This window comes from Microtus pennsylvanicus, chromosome 3 (assembly GCF_037038515.1).
Source record: "Microtus pennsylvanicus isolate mMicPen1 chromosome 3, mMicPen1.hap1, whole genome shotgun sequence".
Lineage (NCBI taxonomy): Eukaryota > Metazoa > Chordata > Mammalia > Rodentia > Cricetidae > Microtus > Microtus pennsylvanicus.
In genome coordinates this window covers 130,775,288-130,797,951 of record NC_134581.1, presented here as the reverse complement: position 1 = coordinate 130,797,951, position 22,664 = coordinate 130,775,288, and the positions used below count along the sequence as shown (strand labels likewise).

The following is a 22,664-nucleotide window of genomic DNA, read 5'->3' as shown; positions in this document are numbered from 1 at the left end:
TTGGTGGAACATTACTAAATGAATGCCAGAACATCAGGTCCTTTTCTTCCCTCTCCATTTCCTTTCTAGTGCTGGCCTAGGGATTATGGGGTATTGTAGACATCTTAGCCAGGAGGAGAGAGGAGACTGGAAAGGGGGTTTGAGCTTGGAAAACGGCTATGGGAGTTCACTTGCTGTGTGATGAGGGGACTGGACAGAGGCTTTGAGCTTCAAGGTGACTACAGGAGAGAGGTCACCTGCTGTGTGACGAGTGTTAGCATAGAATTCTAGCATTCTTGTCTGGTAAAGTGCAACCTTCCTCTTCTGAAGGGAAGATCCAGAGGGAGGGAGTGGCTGGGACCAAGAGTACAGATCTGGCAACCAATAAACCTTTCCTCGTCCAGGCCGAGTCTCTCAGACGGCAAACACGACCTCCTCCATTTTCATGTCTCACAAGGTAACTGCAGGGACCGAACATAGCTGAGGCTTTGAGACCATCCCAGAGCTTCCTCCAAGCCTAGGCTCTGGAGCTGAAGTTGAGGCCAGCAGATCTGGCAAGCTTCAAGGAAGAGGGACTGGTTAGGGGGGCAAAGAGACATGTCCTGACTCAGTCACCCGCCACGAGGCCTGGGTTCTAATTTCAGGCCTGATGCTGATTTGCTGTGTGAGTTTGAACAAGTACATATCCCTGTCTGAGCGTTGGTTCCTATGTCTGTAGGGGAAAATTAGGATGGAGTGGCCCCGAAGCCCACTCCCACTGACAGGATGGACAGAAGCCAGGAAAGGAGCTGTGCTTCCATGGTTGTACCCCAACCTCAATTCTAGGACACAGAAGTGGACACAATTACCGACAGAGTGGTCCCTGGGAGCAGCTTTCCCAGTCCCAAGTGCTGACTCCACTGAGCTGTCCACTGGCAAAGTGAGACAGATGCTTCTCTGCAGGAAGGGACATGAAAGGGGACCAGGCAAAGGGAAAAGCGGACTGCCAAGTGTCCCTTCCCCCTCTTTCATTCCTTGGCACTCACAGAAACAGGATTCACCCGGAGCAAGAAAAGGTCAGCGCCTATGGTGCCAAGGAGTGTGCCACTGTCCTCTGCAGAACCTGTGGATGCATGCTTACACCTCAAGGCATCTGAGTCACTGTGAACCTCACTGGGCAGCCGTCTCACAGCAGCCCGAGGACCTCAGCCACATATACAGTATAGCATCCCAGACCCCATTTGACAGCTAAGTCAGAGTAGACAAGAGATGCGAGAGGCATCCCAAAGGGAGTAGGTGACAGTCCCTGAAGGAGGACAGTCACTCGACACACTCTGGAAGTCCCTACCATCTGCTATTTCCTTTCTAATCTCAATCTGCAATATCCAAGCCAAGATCTTTTGAGTCTACAAGTAATTAAATCTATATAACCGAACATAAATTTTCAAGAGGAATCCTATTACCCTCATAAAAAGTCATGATGCATTTTAACCATAGTTTTTTTTCTTTTCCTTTTTTTTTTTCCTGAGTCAAGGTTTCTCTGTGGGATGATCCTAGCTGGCTTGAAACTTGCTTTGTAGAACTGGTCTTGAACTCGCTGAGATCTGCCTGCCTCTACCTCCTAAGTGCTAGTATTAAAGGCGTGCGCCTCCACAGCCCGACGTAACCACAGTTCTTAACTATGGTCAACAAACTGACCAGGGTTCTTAGATCCACCAGGCCCTCTAGTAAATTAATGCTTTATTCATGCTGGCTTTTTAAAAAGTCAGCATCTCACACAATAACCCAAGCCAACCTGAAATTCATGGCAATCTTCCTTCCTCAGCCTCCCAAGGGCTGGGATTGCAGGTGTGTGCTATTATGCCTGGGTGAGACTATTTTAGTTGTCAACCAAACTCCTCCTCTTTGTGCTGTAAAACCCAGTGGCCCCAGGCAGGGAATAGCAGCTTACACAGGCACATATGGTGTCTACTGCGGCAGAACTGAACAGTCTGGAAGTTGCCCATGAGTCCAACTCAGAGGGACAGCTTTCCCCAGCTCCTAAATCCTGCTGCACATAGCTCCTTGCTGCACATGGTCCTCAGAACTTAGCTGTCTCCTCCATTCTCCCTCCTAAGTTCTCAGGATGCACCCTAAGAGTTCCCAGATCTTTCCAGCTAGTTGCCCTCCAGCTGAACTGGATGGTCTCGGGCATTCCATCTCCCATGAGGCCCTCCTGGACAAGAGGCTTCAGCTGGGATGTATCTGGCAGCTCCTGACTTTCCTCCATGTCCCCTCTTCTCCTTCCCATTCTGGAAATCACTTCTTTGCAAAGTGGCAAATTCCCCAAAGAGAAGGTCAATCCAATGCAGAGAGCATAGGAGGAGGGGCCAGATCCCAAGGTTCCAGATCCCATGTAGTCCTGTGGGATTTGCATATTACGGGACTAAGTTTCTGCATCTGTGCAAAAGGCTGAGGAGGTCATCCGCTGTGGGAAGGCAGGGGGAAAGGGTACTTTGGTCTTGGCAACTTATCTAACAAGAAGACCATGAGTCACCATGACATACACTCAGTTGTGATGGTCCCTAGAGCAGGGTCTTCCTTGGCAGCTCAGCTGCTCTTAGACTGGTCCAACTTGCTAGGCAAAAAAAGATGGCTGTAGAAATGACAAGCACTGTGTCTACCCAGACTCTCCTGGAAGCCTGCTGCAGAGTCCTTCCTCTGCAAGTTGATGCCCAAGGACTCTTCGTTCTGGCCTCTCCCTAGGCATCTTCTTTACAGCTCTTGCATGGTGTTTGGCCATTTATCAACCTGGCCACCCTCTATTTACCAAGCTGCCCTCTAACCTGGAGCTATCCCATAACTAAGTCCAAAGCTCTCAGGAGATAGGTACTTACTTAGTTCCTATTTTACTTCATAGCCCAAATGGTAACTTATGACCAGCCCAAAGTGGACCATGATTTATGCTCAACTTTATTGAGATATCAAACTGAGCCTAGCCAAAAGTTATTTCCAAGTTTGCCTGTATTATCTAATAATACTTTACAAATATTTGTGTTGCCCTCTAGTCTCAATGTCCCCCCCTCTGTGTGTGTATGTGTGTGTGTGTTTCCCTCCTTCCTTCCCTCTTCCTTTTCTGAGAACACTTCTGTGACAAACAATGACACCCTGTTATCCCTGGTTTAGGGAAGACACAATACTATTAATGACAAGATTCTTAAAGGGGGAGCAGAAAGCTGAAGATGCAGCTCAGCTGGCAGATGCTTGCTGGGTGCTCAGGAAATTCTGGGTTCAATTCTCAGCACTGCAAAAACAAGGCATGGTCACATACATATATATACAGCTGATATGGTGGGTTGAAAAAAATGGCCCCAGAAGGGACTGGCATTATTAGGAAGTGTGACTTTGTTGGAATAGATGTGGTCTTGTTGGAGGAAATATGCCACTGGGAAGGCAGGCTTTGAGGACTCATTTATGCTCAAGTGACACCCAGTGTCTCAGACCACTTCCTGTTGCCTATGAGTCAAGATGTAAGACTCTCGGCTCCTTCTCTAGCACGTCTGCCTGCCTGCTGCCTTGCTACCAGCCATGATGAGAATGGATTAAACCTCTGAACTGTAAGTGAGCCACCCCAATTAAATGTTTTCCTTGCTAAGAGCTGTCGTGGTCATGGTGTCTCTTCACAACAATATGAACCCTAACTAAGATAGCTGGTATCCCAGAACTCAGAAACTAGAGGGAGGAGGATTAGAGGCGGTTCAAGGGTATCTCTGGCTACACAGCAAGTTCAAAGTCAGCCTGGGCTACATGAGACCTTGTCTCAAACAAAACGAAATACAAAATGGTTGTGTGTGTGTGTGTGTGTGTGTGTGTGTGTGTGAAGATTGGCCAGATACTAGAGTAAGAACTTGCCTGCCTGACTCCTTTGGTGCTCTGTCCTCTAAAAAGGGCTTCTCACCTGCAGAAATCCCACGAGGGCCACTATCCCTAACGGAAGACCTGTATATGGGAAAGATGATGATAAGGCATAAAGGGTCTGGAAAGCCAGCGAAGAGCCTTGAGCCAGTGTTTCAGACCAGATGGATTGCCAAAAGCAACAGCACGAGATGGGCGGGCATGCAGGGCACAGCCTGGGAAGCCAGGAAGCTGAGACCCAAGCATGGCAGAGCCCTGTTACACTTGAGGAGCAGCGGACAGGCACAGGCAGGACCCCTGCGGACATCCTTTGAGGAGAAGGAGCACCCCTTCATCAAAGGCCCCAAAAGTTAATGGGGCCCTGGTGTCTGACCCTTCGTGAGAGCTTCCAGGATAAAGGAAAGCCCTCCAGCGGCAGTGAGAGTTCACTTCTCCATTCTCCCACTGCCAGACACCTACGGGCTGTGGTTTTTCCAATTTTAGAAAAAATAAGAAGTTTACCAGAGGAGTGGCTTCTGTGAAATCCATCAGCAGGTCGCCTGGCCCCAAGGTAAAGGTGCCTCCGTGGTCAGAGGGACTCTGTGAAGGCAGAAACATCCCCAGTTAGCGATGCCCAGAGCAGGCAACAGGGCTCACAAAAAGGGAAGCGGCTACAATTTTCTACCAATGAGCTGCTCATGGTGCAACTTCTCCCCTCCATCAGCAGTGTACAAAATAGCCAGACTGAACCCCAACTTTTAATCTGCAAAAGCTACAAACTACTTTCTTTAAGTGCTTTGAGTCTTTTTTTTTTTTTTTTTTTTTTGGTTTTTGGGGAAATGCTTTACAGAGTCCGTAGAATACATAACTAGAAGAAAGAAGCCGTCCTTCACAGAGAGTCAGGCGACCTGAAGGAGCTAAATTGACTAGCAGCATAATAATAGGATGGATGCCTGAGGAGGTCGCTAGAACCTCTGAAGACTGTTTAAGGAAATGTTTTGTCCTGCCTTGGGTTCTTAGCTGCCCGGGTAGATTCTAGGCCCATTGAGGAAGTGCAAAACACAACTCACAGTCCATCAATTTGACGTCGGGCCCTAAACTAGAGAGAGGCCAGGAGAGGGAGCCCTGGAGCTTTTGAGAGGATATGGTTGCTCCCCATTGCACACTCTCCTCTGTAATACTGCAGCCTGGTCTTCAACCAGCTGTGGGATACAGGAAAGGAACCTGTCTCCCATTTGACACACTGTAAGAAGAGTCCCAATGCCAGGCAGTGAAATAGGTATGGCTCACATCTCTAATCCTAGCATGTGGGAGGCTAGGGCAGAAGATTTTCCGTGGGTTCAAGGCCCATCCTGAGCTACAGAGTAAGTACTCGGCTAGCCAGTTATGTAGCAAAACTCTACCTCAACAAAACAAAACTCAAAAAAGATTCCAGGATTCATTGTATAGAATGCCAGAGAGCCTTGGTCTGCATTAGTCAACTCTGAGGGGTCCCGTCATATTTTAGACATATATGGAAATGGCCTTGGGAGAGATGGACCTCGTTCATAGAGTATATAGGCCTGGAACGTTGCTGTTTAGAGACTGGGAGCTGCACAAGCCTCAGGGATCCAATGGCCATCACGAGGCCCAGCGAGGTTTCCGTGCCGACCTGAGCATTGCTGCTGACTTTCTCATCTTCAGGAGGAGGAGAAGCTAAGGCTCATAGGAAATGGGCTTTCAAAGAGACTGCACTTTGGGAGCTCTCACTGGTGTGTGAATCGGGGAACTTGAATCCCCTGGAGCTCCCATCTTGCTGCCAGGGCACCTGCTCCCTGTACACATCTTTCCTCAGGAAGTCGCATGGACCACAGCCATCTTCGACTCAGCATATACTTGGACAGGAACGGATTCAGTTGTATTTGGACCAATCCCCAAAGAGTGACCAATGACAGAGTCACATGGAAGCAGAAGAATGCTTCATGAAAGGCCTCTGCCACTAGCATTCACGTTTGCATTTTCATGAAACTGCAAACTGACAGACTGGTATTTCTCATTTCCAAACTATTAACACATTGTATCCAATATAAGGTATGGGATGCAAACATGTCTATATTTTTTATTTCTCCAAATCGTCCATCATAGAGTAGTGTTGGGGGCACTGCTCTTCCCTTGACTTTTATTATATTTTTTAAGATTTATTTATTTATTTATGCACACAATGTTCCTCCTGCATGTATACCTGCAGGCCAGAAGAGGGCACCAGATCTCATTGCAGATGGTTGTGAGCCACCATGTGGTGGCTGGGACTTGAGCTCAGAATCTCTGGAAGAGCAGCCAGTGCTCTTAACCTCTGAGCCATCTCTCCAGCCCCCGACTTTTGTTATATTTTAAGATGCTTTAAAACATATTTTATCTTTTGAAGTTACATTTATTTGTTGTATGTGTGCGCACATGCATACACACACACACACACACACACACACACACACGCATGTGCACACATATGCCACAGTGCGGCTATGTAGGCAAGAGAACAACTCTGGGGAGTCAGCCCTCTCCTTACCCCATGTAGGTCTTGGGGATCAAATTCAGGTAGCCAGACTTGGTGTCAAGCACCTTTAGTTACTAAGCTATCCTACCAGTTCTTCAGATGGAATTTTATTTGTCTGTTGTTTGTTTGTTTTCAGGACAGGATGTCACTACATAGCCGTGGAAGGCTGTCCCGGAACTCACTAAGGAGACCAGGCTGGCCTTAAACTCATAGAGATCCACCTGCTTCTGCTTTCCAAATGCTGAGACTAAAGACGTAGGCAGCCATACCTGCCTTTAAAGCCACACAGCGCCACAAAGAGATATAAAACAACATTACCCCCAAGAATCTCTTAAACGTACCCTAAGGCACAGTGCATGCTTTTAGTTTTATACCATAGAATGTCTCTCATAAATAGTTGTCATATATCTTGTTCTTTTTTAAATTAATTTGTTTGTTTGTTTAAGACAGGGTTTCTTTGTATAACAGCTGACTGCCCTGGAACTCACTTTATAGACTAGGCTGGCCTCAAACTCACAGAGATCTGCCTGCCTCTGCCTCCCCCAGAGGATTAAAGGCGAGCGGCAACACTGCCCAGCTGCTCCTTTTAGTTTTAATTATCAACTCTTTTGCCTTGGAACCAACCTTACTCTCATTTTAAACCGGCTTTGCTTTTTTAAAGACAGGTCTCTCATTAACCTCGAACTCACTGAATAGTGGAGGAGCTCCAGAACTTCCGATTCTGCCTTCACCCCGAGTCGGGATTACGGCTATGTGCCACTGTGCCTGGTCTACCTGTGCTGGGGATCAAATACATGGCTTTAATTCTACCAGCCGAGCTAAACCATCAGCCTGGTTTTACTGCTTGTGAATGCGTGTGTGCATGCATCTTTTATGCAAAACTCAAATGCTCAAGCATTTGCCATTCACTAAGTGTGTATTATGTCTCAGGCTCTTTCCCATACCTTGGCCCCTGGAGACAGTGGGCTCTTGACTTCTGACTTCTGAGGAGAGCTGACTTTCTGGATTTTGGGGGACGCCAGCGGCACCGAGGCTTGAGTGGCAGACATCGTGGTGTTTGTGGTTGTGGCTGTGGTGGCTCCCACTGCCTCAGCCAGGTCTGGAGGGAGGTCATCTTCATCACTGCGGTTACTAAAAGCACATATAGCTCTGCTCATTACAATAATACACAGGCTGTGAGAGGGCCAGGGAAGGGAGGGAGGGGAGGCCAAGGTGGGAGGCCATGGCTCTCCAAATCGATGCTCACTCAATTGCAAGCTTACAAGACAAGATACAAGGCCAAAAGCAAGTGTATATGTGTCATCGTGACAAACCACACATAACATGGTATTTATATTTGAGCCACTTCTAAACAAACAATTCCACGACATGACATGCATTCCCAGTTGCGTAGCCACCCCACTATATATTCCCCAACCCTGTCCCTGTCCCTGTGAGCTTGCCTATCCCCGAAGCCTCATGGAAGCATGTGACGCTTTCAAAGTCCAGCAACACTGTGGTATATGTCAAAATGTCTTGGCCTTTTACGTTGAGAAATGTTCCATTGTATGGCCATACCATAATTTCTTAGTTGTATGTTCTTGAACCATCTCATCTCATGAACCCGTATTTTAATTTTTAAAGATTTTTTATTAGTTATTATTTTTATTCAGGTGTATGTGTGTGGATATATGCATGTGCCAGTGGAGGCCGGAAGTATCAGATCCCCCACAGCTGCAGCCACAGGCCATCATGAGCTACATGACATGGGCACTGGTACCCAGACCTCTACAAGAACAGCGTGTACTGGAGCTGTCAGCCTTGCCAGGTCTTTACCTCGTTTTTAAAAAGTTAGTCATATAATGAGTGACACAGAAGAGGGGGATGACTATTTTTTTTTACCTTACGTAAAAGTGCTCTAACCCTAAAAACAGAATCACTATTTATTTTTACATAAAAAGCCATTTTTAAAAACCTAGCTCATTTCTTACAGTAGGAAGTCAACCCACAGTGCCTAAATTAGGAAAAACTCTAAATCTTTCTTTCTAAAAGAAAATTTTTTAAAAAATGTTTTACTTCTCTCTGTTGTATATGTACCATGTGTGTGCAGCTACCATCAGTGACCAGTAGAGGGCATCAGATCCCCTGGAGCTGGAATGACAGGCAGTTGTGAGTCACCTCATTGGGGGTCTGAAGGTAGCAAGGGCTTTCAACCACTGAACCATCTCTCCAGCCCCCTCTTAAATTAAAAAAAAAAATATTTTTTTTTTGCCTTAGGACTTATAGCATATTAAGAACTTACAGCATATAAAGAAACATTTAAAATCTAGTAAGCCTCCAACTTTACTTCAGTTTCTGAGGTAATTCATGATAAATTCATAAAACTTGGTTGCTGCTTTACCAATGCAGCCCAGGCTAGCTCAAACTCCTGGTCTTCCCACTGATGCCTCCCTGGTACTGGGATTACAGTCATGTGCCACCACACCTGGCCTTCAAACACTGTAACAGGTTTCCATGGAGAAGATCTTTGCCTTGGAATTCTTTTTTTTTTTTTCTGAATGCAGAAGTGCAAAGGGGAAAGGAATTTTTTTTTTTTTTTAACAATGGCCAATTTGGTGATTAGGTGAAATTTTCTATCTTTCCAGGTCACCTATAGTCAGTCATTATTTAATATGATTACCTATCCCAAATGGGTGGTAATAACATTCTGAATTCTAAAATGTGAAAGGAAAGGCAAACCCTGCCAGCCTTGTCCTGGGGGAAGATGTTCGTGGTTTAATATGTTCCCCAGAGATCCTCAGAGGTGTAATTATCTGAGTTCCAGCCACTCTGGCTCTTCTAGAAATACTGTTGCTATATGTCCCCAGCTTTTCATCAGGGCTGGGGAGGGGGCACGTGGCTGCACTTAAGTCCCCTTGAGCTGCCTCTTTACCTTCCCATGGGCAGCTAATGGCACATCTCTGCTGGCTGTATGGGGATGGCCTCTGGCCCTGTACCCCAACTTCCCTCTGCATCCTGGATCCCTACAGTCTTTGGCCAGACCCCTCACAAAATCCCTTGGATGGGTATGAGCTCACATTACAGATAAATGGAAAGCACTTGAAGCCAGACTGGTGTCACAGACCTGTAATCCCAGCTACTCAGGGGGCCGAGACAGGAAGGTCAAAGTCTACCTGGGCAATGCAGAGAGGCCTGCCTCAAAACAAAACGGGGAAAATGGACTAGAGGTGTAGCCCTATGGTAAGCACCCGCTTTGCACTGGCGAGGTTTCCAATACTGCGAAAGAAATGAAGAAGAACAGAAGAGGTGAAGATGGGACTGAAGACACAGCTCAGCATAAAGCATTTGCAATCCAAGCCTGAGGACCAGAGTCTTGATCCCACATAAGTGTTTGGTGCGTCTTGTAGTCTCCAAAAGCATAGACAGGGGCCCCGGTGCATGCTGGTTAGCGACTAACCATATCAGTGAGCTTTGGGTTTGGCTTTGACTGATATCAACCTTTGTCCTCTAACTGCACATACAGGTACACACGCCCACATGTGTGCCCCAAACATGCAAACACACACATACACACAAATGGAAGGAAACTGGGTAGGTCCTGACATCATATGTGGCCCCTTGCTTCTCTCTGGTTCTGCTAAGTATTTTACTATCAAGCCAGGAGATACGGAAGCAGCTTCTCTTATGGCCTCAGGTGGTTCCTATCTTAGTAGTCATTCACCCATGCCATCCTCCTCTAGAGTGTGTGCTGGGCCTAACAAGGTGTTGCCAATAAACAGAACATGGCAAAAACAACAGGATGTCTTTGCTGCGATGAGGCTATGCAAGACTAACCTTCCTCTCGCTGGCATTCTCTCTCATGTTGACAGAAAAACCTTTCAAGACTGTAAGCTCAGGGTAACCTGGGTCCAACAGCCTCCTTGGCTATGGATTCTGATAGCAAGCACATAAAGGAACCCTCAGAGGTGACCAAGACCCCAGGGGACAATCTGTAGCCTTGTGGGAGACCCCAACAGAGAAGCCCAGAGAGGCTCTGCCAGACTCCCAGTCCTCTAACTGGGAGGAGGCAAGCATAGAATGCTGGGAATAGTTTACTATACCACAGTCAATGAGAACAAGGGTGACCACTGTGTGATGTTTTTATGAAGAAAAACTCTGGTTCTAATACAACCTAAATGGGACTTAGACAAAGTCTGAGGGATGGCCATCTGAGAGGGTGCCTGGGGCAGGGATGTCACTAAATGTTCATGTATAATGGGGGGGGTAGACAAGTGTAGAACTCACAAACTGTATTGTCTTGTTAACTTCCTCACTCGGGGAGGCTTGATTTCTGGCTTCTCCACAGCTGGCTGGGCTGTTTCCACACGTATAGGAATGGGGCTTCTGGAGACAAAGCAAAGCAAAGCAAAACAAAACAAAACAAAACAACAACAACAAGTTAATGTCCTTGTATTATTCTTCTGAACTGCTTCTCACTTAATAAACAGCTTATTGATTCTGATGGTTCAGAAACCCAATTGCTCTTGACTTTCTGTTCTACTTAATAATTGACATTATACTACAAATGCAGAAAAGCCCAAAATCAAATAGACAAGCAAAAATTGTAGAGATGAGACCATAGCAAGTGGGGAATTACATAGAACTGGGTGACATATCAAATAAAACTGCCTTGCCTCCAAAGCCCCAACCTCAGTATGAGGGCTTGGTTCATAGCCAGGTCTTGCTGTGAAATGAATGAAGAAAAACCTGTAGCTAAGACAGCTTTAACTCCCAAGATCTGGTAGCCATGATACAAGGGCTGTAACTATAGTACATAATAAAGTTACGGCGAACAGTAAATACTATATCTAAAACATATTTTAAGTGAGAGGATTAAACTGAATTTGTAAGACTTGATAATGGGGCCTTTTAATCAATTTCAGTCATCTTCCTAGCCCCAAAGTGGCGATTTTAAGGAAAGTCTTTAATATATTCTTATGGTCATAACTAATTTCATATTTTTTAAAAAACAGTAATCACCTCCTAACACCAAAGAGTCATCGAAACAAGGTGAGGCCCAAAGCAAGGGACCCTGACAGATCAATGGACACTTCCTTCCGTATGTCTGTTTTCTCTTCTATTTACTGTCTGCTTATGTGGTTTGTTTGTAGTCAGCGACTAGCAAATGCTTGTTGAGTAATCATAGGAAAGAATGAATAAGGAATTTGAGTCCATGTGCTGAATTCATGGTTCCCTAGACCAGAACTGCAGGGTAGCCATACACGGTCCCTAAAACGACCATGTCTCCTAGGGTTCTCAGCCTGATGCAGGGAAGATCATTGATGTAAGAGACAGAGTGGAAGTCTGGCTGAATGCAGGGTACCATCCCCACCACCTGACATAGAAGAGGTCCCAGCAACAGGCCAAGGGGTAGGGACCAGAAGGAAAGCAGGGAGGAACCTGTCAGGAGGAAATTCAGGCTGAGTTTACTCCAAAGGCAATGGCAGTAACTAAAGGTTTTAGTCTGAGGAGTAGCATTATCAAGTTAGCATTATAAAAATGTCCTCAGAGCCAAGAACGTACTGGGGGGAAAGCCAAGATATTAATGATCTACAGTAAGAGACAGTGAGCAGAAGCCACTGGGAAGGGGTCCTCTTTCCCGTGTTTCCGAGGATGACTCCCCTCTAAGCCAGAGCTTTTCAGCACCTTTGCTGGAAGGTCAGCTCTGCAAGCTCCAGAAACCACTCAAGGAGGCTGAGCTGTTTGCTAGCACAGCAGGCCATAGTGTTCATCTGGGACTAAGTCACATTTCCCAGGCTTAAAGGAAGTCTTTAAACTGGTTTCTTCGGGCCCCTATTCTCTCTGCTTTGCTTCCCTCTCTGCTCTCGTCACCCAGTTTCCCCAGGAGCCATACTTCCAGCATAATGGGAGGACACAGCAGCATTCCCCCATTCAAACAAGAAGCCACAGACCTTACGTTTACGTCCTGAAGACTTGATTTCTTATTGATATTTACAAAGGTGGGCTCCTCTTTTCCAATCTGTGGAAGAAAACAAATCAGTCATATGTAACGTAGCTCGGCGTATTTAAAAATGCTTTCGGGCCTTCTGCATCCGAAGGGTTGGAGAGCTGGGAAGACCCACAGAAGTAATTCAAACTTACTCTCGCTACATAATAAACAACAACAAAGACACTTTCTCGGGTCATTCACGCTGTGGACTGAGAAGTGGTCATTCAATGCAGTCAGTCCTGGCAGTCACACTTTCATTGAGCACTTCCTATGTGTCAGCTCCTTCCTGAATGAGAAGGGGGCAGTGCAGGAAAAGCAACCCCGCCGTTCAATCCCTAATGCCACTCTGTGTATCAAGAACAAGACTGGGCTACATTTACAGGTACAGCTTTAAAAAGGATCTTGGAATCCTGTACATTCAAGGAACAAACCCGGAAGGGATGATGTCATTTGATTTTGATGCAAGTCTTATTTTCCTCCCTCTGGTGAGTCCCTGAGAATGACAAGGGAGGAAGGGACACCCACACAGCCAGCTGAATAGTATGTACATCGGCAGTCCGTGGGGGAGATGCCCAGCCCACGGCCCACATGCTCGCCCTCTGTACATTGGCAGTCCGTGGGGGAGATGCCCAGCCCACGGTCCTCGTGCTTGGTCTCTGTACACCGGCAGTCCACGGCCCGCATGCTCGCCCTCTGTACATTGGCAGTCCGTGGGGGAGATGCCCAGCCCACGGCCCACATGCTCGCCCTCTGTACATCGGCAGTCCGTGGGGGAGATGCCCAGCCCACGGCCCGCATGCTCGCCCTCTGTACATTGGCAGTCCGTGGGGGAGATGCCCAGCCCACGGCCCGCATGCTCGCCCTCTGTACATCGGCAGTCCGTGGGGGAGATGCCCAGCCCACGGCCCACATGCTCGCCCTCTGTACATTGGCAGTCCGTGGGGAGATGCCCAGCCCACGGCCCGCATGCTCTGACTAGGTGTTGACCAAAGATGCCAAGGAGACTGACATGGAGGGGACTGCCTTCTTAGCCTGCTGCAGCTGTCCACAGATGGATGCAGCCCCGCCTCCTGTCAGTCTTTTCCAGAGGCAGCATCCGTCAGCACGACTGGCTTCCTTTCCATATACCTGAGCTCTGCGCTGACCCCACAGGGAACTGGTGCTCAGCCCCTGGCAGGATGCTGGGCTGCATACCAACACCTTATGCCCCAAACTCTCAAACCACAGCAACCCAGGGATTCCTATGGTAGGGTCTGGTGTTCCTGAGAACACTGCTTCTGTGGAGGTCAGTGGGAGCCATTTACAAAGTGGTCCATGGCATGAGGGTGACAGAAAATAAGGCAGGTTTCTTCCCTGCAGGGCTTCTTGGAATCTCTAAGAGGCTCATATGCTGCTTTGAAGGAGGCGGTGGGGTGGCTGTACGTCATTCTAGCACTCCAAGCATCCGCCAGGGCCAGCACTCCGGGAATTACTGATCTCACACCTGCCTCTCTCCTCTGCTGCTTTAAGGTCCTTCCACTATCTCTCTATTCTTTTCTTTGAGTCTTTCCCCGCTCCTTCCCCACACTTTCCAAAGTGAAGTATTTTTGACACAAAGTATGTCTTCACGAGTGCAGAAACCTGGATCCCCCGCAGAGGATTCCTGCAGCATGAGAGGCCTGGGAGCATGGCAGAGCTTCCTAATATGCATAGCACCAACTCCGTAAGCTATGGAACACGTACCAGTTTCATTTGCTTAGAGTTAGTGCAAAATGGCATACGTGGAAAAAGCAATGGGGGTACAATTAAGGCCACCAGTTGTGACTGGAACTTGAAATAGCTGAGTTTTAAAAAAAGTTTTTATTACACTTATATATGTGTGTGTGCGCTCATGGGTGCACTTGCTCAGTACGCACATGGAAGCCGAAGGACAACCTGGCGGAGCTAATGCCCTTCTTCTACCATGTAGATACTGGCGTCGTCCGGGGTTGGCACCATGTGGCTCTATCACTTGAGTCACCCTGACAGCCCTGAAACTGCCCAGTTGGAGGTGAGGAGTCCACCTGACTATCGTGGAAAAAGTGTCACCGCCATCATCTACACCCTCAGTGTCCCCAGCAATTCACTCCCTAACCTTAGTCTGTAATTGTTCTTATCTGTACCTCTATGAGATGACGTCAGGCACTGCACCTGAGCTACATGGTGTCCTTTAATCTTCACAGTTGCCTAGGGTGGTGGCTTTTGACCTTGTTTTTGTTTGTTTTGTTTTGTTAACTTGTGAGTGTATGAAGGGGTATCGGTGCGTGGTCTATGTGCATGAGTGTTGACAAGGGCACAGAGGCTAGAAAAGGGAGTTGTGTCCTCCTTAATCACTGTCCACCTCTGAGGGTCTCTTGCTGAACCTGGAGCTAGTAGCCTTACAGCCAGGCTGGCAGCAAGCAAGCCCCAGCAATCCTTCTGTCTCCACCCCAATAAGTGCTGGGGTTACAGGCGTGGATGGGATGACATCGGCATGTATATGCATGCTGGGATCCAAAACCCAGTCCTAAAGCTTGCAAAGAAAAATACTTTTAATTAACCTCTGAGCTGTCTCTTCAGGAGAAGAAATCATACTACGTTGTCCCAAGCTGGTCTCTAGCTCCTGGTCTTTTTGAGACAGCTCCGACTCCCAAGTGCCTGGGACTACAGACTGCAGGCGTACATCACCAGACCCAGTTAGTCCCCAGTCTCGGTACCAAACAAATGAGGCTCAAAGAAGGCAGGAAACAAGTTTAAGGTAACATCACTAAGAAATAGATCAGGACTCAAACCAGAGCCAGCGGTTCTCAACCTGTGAGTTGTGACTTGTTAGAAGTCGAAGGACCCGTTCGAAGGGGTCACCCAAGACCATCAGAAAACACAGATTTTCTTATGAGTCATAAGAGTAGCAAAATTACAGTTATGAAGTAGCAATGAAATAATTTTATGATTGGGGGTCAGCACAGCCCGAGGAACTGTATTGAAGGGTCCCAGCATCAGGAAGGTTGAGAACCACTGAATCAGCCAACCGGCTTTCCAACACATAGTCTCTGCCATCCTGTCCCGTTTACATCACAGCCTCCACATGAAAGAAACCTTGTAGGCTTGCTCTTCTTTCTCATGACATCTTCGGGGAGGATTTAAATCTTATAGACTGTTACTATGTGAAAAGAGAATGAAGACATTGCTGAGTACTTTTGACAATGCAAGTAGAGATAGTAGGTTCATATGACCTGTCTGTTCTTACATATTGTTTTCTTGAACAACTTTTTGTCTGTGAGCGTGTGTGTGTGTGTGTGTGTGTGTGTGTGTGTGTGTGCATACACAGGAACACGCTTGTCATGGTGCACATGGAGAAGTCAGAGCACAAGTTTAAAGACTTGGCTCTCTTATGAAACCATATGGGTCCTGGGGATTGAACTCAGACCTTCAGGGGTGGTGACAAGCACCTTTAGCCACTGAGCCATCCTCTCATCCCAATCATAGCTTCTTATATTCTGTTTTCAGGGCAGGGATAGCCAATAGTTTCTCCTTGAACATCGGCTTTGACTGGTGCCACTGCCTTGGACCCCTCATTTAGGGCAGAAGGAGTGTTATTAGTGGTCACTGTGGGGCCAGTGATCTGTGCCATGGGTTTATGATAGTTATTATGCTATCCTCTCTCATCTCCAAGTTCACCCCTCCATCTTGAACCTGGGCTGAGAACCAGCAAACAGATTTTCCTTTGCCAACAGGGGGCGCCAGAGAAGAGGAATTCCCGGCTCCCCAGTTCTGAATTACCCCAACCTGGCTTCTTCAACTCTGGGGCCCACTCCTCCACAGGAACATCTAAGTCAGGTTACAGTATCGTAGCACAGGGAGATCGAGTGTCATCCTGTCCACCGCAGACACAGAATCGGCGGAATACCACCCCCCCACACACACACCCCCACCCCAGCCCCCGCCGCCTCAGAGTGTGCCACCAAGCAACATGTGCCTCATAAAGTCAGATACCAGAGCAGGCCACAGGGAGCTGCCCTCAGGAGTCTACGTTTCACCTGTGTGGAACGCTTCCTCTCGGCACTCGAATGTCCTCATTTGTAGACTATTGGTTCCCCAAGCTGTTGGGATGGAAAGTGCTTCCTGGAGACGCCACCTCCAGGCCCTTGGAGTAGCGTGACTCAAAGCGCAGTTCAGGAAGCTGGTTAGACATGCAGATCACTAGCTCCCACACTGACTAACTGAACCCCTGGGGGTGGGGGTGGGGGTGGGATGCAGCTCTGCTGAGGGCCCTCAAGCAACTAGCAGGTGAGAGCCGCCGCCTCCCATTTCTCCGTCTTCCATTTGCTTGTACAAATAATAACCACACCAGTTAGGAATTCTTTGCATGAAAACCCAGGCTTCCTAGAGCCAGCGAGACAACTGAGCAGGAAAAAGCGCCTGCTGCCAAGTTGGACAACCGGAGTTCAATCCTTGGAGCCCACGTGGTGGAAGGTGAGAGCCGACTCCCGCAAAGTGAGTCTCTGACTTCCACCAGAACTTCACGGCACGGGCCCCTGCATCGCTCCTCACAAAAATATAAAATGTAATTTAAAAAAAAATAATAAAATCCAGGCTCCCATCCCAAGAGGTGGTTCTTGTCTCCATACTGGCCCCTGACAGGCGCTGTGTCATTGTCCTCCAGGGTGGCACTGAGGAAATCCTGAAACGCGATATTGAAGGAGCATTGGCCCCACGTACCTGGGCACTCACACGAGAGGCATTCTCCAGTTGGGCCTTCAGGATGTTGCACTTCACGTGATCCGCCACTGGGGACGGCAGCAGCGGGGTCTGAAGGGTCTTTTCAGAAACTTTCTTTTCCTCAGCCTGAGACAAAGCAGGGGACCGATTGTGAATGAACGGAAAGGAAAATACATGCACAGCCACAATGGCAAATAACACAGAGATGGATATACACAGGCAAATAACGCGTGGATGCATGTGTCCTGATAAGCTTCCTTTTATGCTGTTGCTTTCCAACGCAGAGACTTTCCGCATGTCACCCCACTCTAGTGAGGGATGGACTGGACATATCAGGTATCACATGAAGGTTCAAGATCAGGCAGCAAGAACCAGTGACAGGCCAAGGCCACAGCATCTCCTCCCCAGCCCAGCCCAGCCTAGAGCCATTTCCCCTTAAACTGCTACCTCTGAGATAGCAAGACACAAGTCAGTCATTTGCAGGATCAAGGAAAAGAACACAAAATACTTGCTGGTCTTTGTTCGGTAAATCTTGCTGGACACCATGACTCTCAATAAGGAATTTGCATCTCTTAATTATCTTAATTTATATGCAGCAGGTATGACCCAGGCTTCATGCTCCATCATGAAGCCACACCCCTAGGCCCTGCATCACACTTTTGGACTTCAGGAATTTGCCAGTAATTTCACAGTTTCTGCCATCTCCCAAGTGTTAAGTGAATATGTCCCTAAAGTTCATCTGACTCACTTAGGGAAGATTGCCTGGGACAATGCTTGAATCATGTTCAAAGAATAACACCTTGGAAATCAAGGCTTTATGACTATTGTTGGAGTAGACATGCAATTTACACAGTGCTTAAACTAAAATGTATTCATCCCTGCAGGTAGCCCTGAAATATCTTGGATGGTATACGTGCCACTTTGGGAAATAATATCTGATTGCTCACCACACTGTAGCTCACGGTCATTACATGTCTCAGCACAATATGGTGCTTGACCCAGACTCCGTGTCCAATAAACACCTTCTATAGACAATTATGGGGGCACCCACCTATTATCAAAAGAGATATGTGCTTAATAAGAAATGATTCCTCACACCAACTCGGTTGTCTCAGGAGGTACTGTGGAGGTCAGTCACCACGCACCAAGGCAAGAAGGGAATGTCATAAAATCCTCTACTTCCTCAAGTCCTGAAATTGCTATTCTCTAAATCAAAAGCCCCACTGCAGTTGAGCATGGTGGTACTTGTCTACAACCCCAGCACTCAGGGGGTGGACACAGGAAGATGATGAGTTCAAGGTCACCTTGGGTCATACACTGAGACCCCGCTTCAGAAAAAAAAAGTTCTAATGATCATCTTGGTATCCATTGTAGGAATATAATGAAAGCCACAGAGGAAGCTCGGGGCAAGTGGCTAGCTAATGTGTTTAATAAAGAAACAGGGCATGGAATGCAGGAAGGAACAAAAAGAACCTCCCAATAAACAAGAGGAGCACTTGGGAGAGATGAGACATCAGCAATGTCATTTAGCACCAAACAGACAGAGGCAGGCATTCTGAAATAAAATCTCAGGGGTGTGTCTGGAGGGTACCATCAAAAATAGATGACGATGGCCATGATGGTAATGACCAGGATGATGATGGTGAAGACAATGACGGTGGCAGTGATGATGATCACGATGACTACAATGATGATGATGGTGATGATAGCAATGGTGATGACAAAGGAAGATGTCAGAAGCTAATGCGTACTAAGATGTACCATGAGCCAGCCATCGGCCACGTATTTCATGGGTATGACTCACTGGAGTCTTACTGTCCATCCTATTTGGAGGTAGGTATCTTTTAAGTCTTTTTCGTAAAGCATTTATTCATTTTGTGTGTGGGGGTGAGGGGGAGTCAGAGACAACTTTGGAGAGTCAGGTCTCTCCTTCTACCATGTGGGACCCAGATACTGACTGTAGGCTTGGCGGCAATGTCTTCCCTGCTCAACCAACGTGCTAAGCCACTTTTGCTGGCTTCTGTTGCTGGTACCTTCACTCTAGCAGAAAGCAGATGACTTTGGGCTGGTTATACAGTTTGATAGGGTACCAGTGTTCAATTCCAAGCTCTCCTCCATCAAAGGGAAAGATTTACATGGTCAGAAGAGAAAGCAGAACATCATTTCCCCAGTACATGAGAAAAAACAAAGCAGGGCCATGGGAAGCCACTTGCTCAGAATCATATAGGGGGAAGCAGAAGGGCCAAGGGCCAGGAATGAAGATTCTGATGAAGTCCAAAGCCAGAACTCTCAACCACTCAGCCACATGAGCTCCCCTAACCTCTCTGCTGCTATCTCCCCCTTCGTAAGAACTTTAAGATGCTCAAATGAGAAAAAGGTAAGAATGGCATTCTTATGCTAGACTATAGTTAGAAAAGAAAATACAGCCAGGTATGCCTGAGAATCGAGGACAGTAATGACATTAAACTGTCATGCTAGGCTTGGGGAAATGTCACATGACATGGGATTCATTATCCCAAGGGATGGAGCGTCCTCCTTTAGGGAAATAAGTAATTTACAAGTAACTTAATATCTTGAAGGTTTACAGTGAGGGTTTAGGGTAATTTATTTTGTGTTTGTAAATCCAGTTGCATTAAGATTTTTATTTCATACTTGAATGGATTTTTTCATAAATATATTTGTAGTTGATTTTAATTTGGGGGTGGCATGTTGGCAAACAGGAATTTAATTAGTTAGAAGCCCATTGGAGGGTTGTGACAATGACTTACGGGGAAGTGGTTATTCTGACAGTTATGAAGACCTGCTTCAAATAATGGAATGCTGCTAAAATAAGAAAGGATTCAGCATTGATTTTTTCCCCTTAAATTCAGCCAACCTAGACTGCTGTTTGGGACGCACAAGTCAAGGCAGCTCACTTCTGTCCCGCAAAGCTGAGAGCATGGCGGCCCAGTCATGTGGATCACCTCCGTTGAAGGCCAACAGGAAACTGCAAACGTTGTGCATCTTTGTGTGACCCATTTTGCTTAAGTGTCTCTAGTGCTGGGTGGGATTGCTCACCTGTAAAGTGCTGGCCTCACACCTGAATTTGAATCCCCAAGGGCAAGAGTCACATAGAAAGCTGGGCAGGGTGGGACATGCTGTTATCTCTCTGATGATAAGACAGGAGGTTGAGACCAGCAGATTCCCTGGGAGCCCACAGGACCAGCTAGGCTGGCCTGTGTAGTAAAGTTTCAGGCCACTGAGAGATCCTGTCTCCAGTAAAGGTGGAGCTGCCTGAGGACCAACATGCAGGCTATTCTCTGACCTCCACACACTCACTCCTCCATGCTCACCCATGCACCCCACTGCTGTGGGACAATGGTCTATACCCTGTCAATTGTATTTTAATAAATGCTGATTGGCCAGTAGTCAAGCAGGAAGTATAGGTGGGACAACCAGGCAGGAAGCAGAGGTGGGGTGATGAGAACAGGAGAATTCTGGGAAGAGGAAAGCTCATTTCCGCAATTGTGACCCAGCCACAGAAGAAGCAAGATGTGACTGTCTTGCCAAATAAGGTACAGAGCCATGTGGCTAACAGAGACAAAAATAATGGGCTAATATAAGTTATAAGAGTTAATAAGAAGTCTGAGCTACTAGGCCTATCAGTTTATAACTAATGTAGACCTCTGTGTGATTTCTTTGGGACTTAAAGACTGCGGAAACCAGGCAGGACAAGGACCGGGTGGGATAGAAAACCTCGGTCAACAGCCCACACTTTCATGAATGCATGAACATGCCTACACACACAAAGTGGTTCCACAGGAGATTACAAGACCACAGTTCCAGCTCAGAGCATGGCCCCAGCACTTCTGTGTTGTCTGGCTTTTGTTTTTTGTTTTTTGTGTCACCATATCTTATGTTCAGTTTTGAACTGTAGAAAAAGACTATATGGTCCAAGATGGCATTAAAGATTTCAAAACATACAAATAAATGACAACAGGGTTTTGGTGTCATAGCTGGGAACAGGCCATCTGTTCAGGGGTGTCACTGGGGATGAGGAAACAATTAAATGTGTATTTAAACTGTTGATACAGATAATTAACACATGGGAAATCTGACGAGATTGAAATTCCTGCTGTTATTTGGGGTAGCACTTGGAAATGGGTAGGGAAAAATCCTTAAATTAAGAATAGGAAGTTATTAGATACTGGAGAGAGGGCTCAGCCATTAAGAGCACTGACTGTTCTTCCAGAGGACCTGGGTTCAATTCCCTACACCCACATGGTGGCTCACAACTGTCTGTAACTCCAGTTCCAAGAGACCCAACAGCCTTACACAGGCATACACATAGGTAAAACACCAATTCCATAAAAATAAAGAAAATATTTTTTTAAATTGTTAAAAAAAACAAAGAATAGGAAGTTATAAAAACCATAGAAGAATCAGAGGTGATTCCATCCTTAAGGTGGGAAAAAAAATCATTCAAGCCAGTGGATCCCATTTGAAGTGTCATGCTTACCAGAGAGGTCTATTGCAAGAAATAGCTTTCTCCTTACATACAATATTTTACTGCATTTATTTATTTATACGTGTGTGTGAGCAGCTGTGTGTGTAGAGAGGTCAGAGGACAACTTGTGGGGGTCAGTTCTCTCCTTTCACTATGTACAGGGCTAGAACCCAAGCCACAGGCCTGGGTGCAAGGGCTTTTACCCACTAAGACAGCTCACTGCCCCACAAAATGCTTCCTTAAAGATAAAGTATCATGTAGGGGGTTGGAGCTGGGGCTCACTTGGTAGATGTTTCTCCAATGTACACAAACCCTTGGGTTCTATTCCCAACACCACATAAATTGGACATGGTGATGCATACCTGCAAATCCAGCAATGGGGAGGGACAGGTAGGAGGATCAGAGTTCAAGACCATCCTAGAGTACATAGCAAGTTCAAGGCCAATGCCCTGGTAACATGACACACTGTCTCAAGACTGCCAGTTGTGGTGGGTTGTTACCCACTGGAGGGGAAGAGTCAAGAGGATCCCTGGGGTTTGCCTGTCCAGTCTAATAGGCAAGCATCAGGCCAGTGAGACACCCTACCTCAAAATGAGCTGATAGGTCCTGATTGCCACCACCCAAGGTTGGTCTCTAGGCTACACACACACACACACACACACACACACACACACACACACACGCGCGCGAACTTCTCTGAAAGGGACAGAAAGGTGGGCAGGGATAGCTTGAGCACCGGGGAAAAGCTAGGCACATGCCCACAGCAGAGCATGCCAGTCTCCTCGGGGTCCTGGCGACTCAATGCTTGTGAGTTCTCTGCCAGGCGACACCCTTTGCAAAAGAGCTTAGATGCCGTGGAATTCTGGGTAAGCCCCTAATAAAGCCAGCAGCCATGTGCGCTGTGGAATAAGAGTTAAAACACAAGGAAAAGCAGAGTTGCCCAAGGGGCATAGGGGCTGCTGGGTGCCACCTGCTGCTGCCTGCAGCTCACCTGACAAGAAGGCAAGTGAGGCTTGGATCCTCAAACACTCTCATCAGAAAGGGCAAGAAGGCTGCGAGGGAGAAGCTGGGAAGCTGGCACAGTCAGTAAAGCACTTGCATGTACCTGAGGAACTGAGTTCGAGGCCCAG

General features: G+C 47.1%; 1 protein-coding gene across 5 annotated transcripts in view; it reads right to left on the bottom strand.

Annotated features, from left to right (window-relative positions):
* The window catches only part of Epb41l4b (erythrocyte membrane protein band 4.1 like 4B), a 147,991-nt gene that overhangs the window by 16,663 nt on the left and 108,664 nt on the right, over positions 1–22,664 (bottom strand). For 3 of the 5 annotated variants that reach the window (XM_075967171.1, XM_075967173.1, XM_075967175.1), the window contains exons 18-22: positions 17,049–17,174; positions 12,295–12,362; positions 10,628–10,726; positions 7,309–7,495; positions 4,354–4,431 (exon numbers count right to left, since the gene is read on the bottom strand). In XM_075967171.1, the coding sequence (XP_075823286.1) occupies positions 4,354–4,431; positions 7,309–7,495; positions 10,628–10,726; positions 12,295–12,362; positions 17,049–17,174 (558 nt within the window). The remainder of the gene's footprint in view (positions 1–4,353; positions 4,432–7,308; positions 7,496–10,627; positions 10,727–12,294; positions 12,363–17,048; positions 17,175–22,664) is intronic. The other 2 variants (XM_075967172.1, XM_075967174.1) reach the window with 1 other exon arrangement.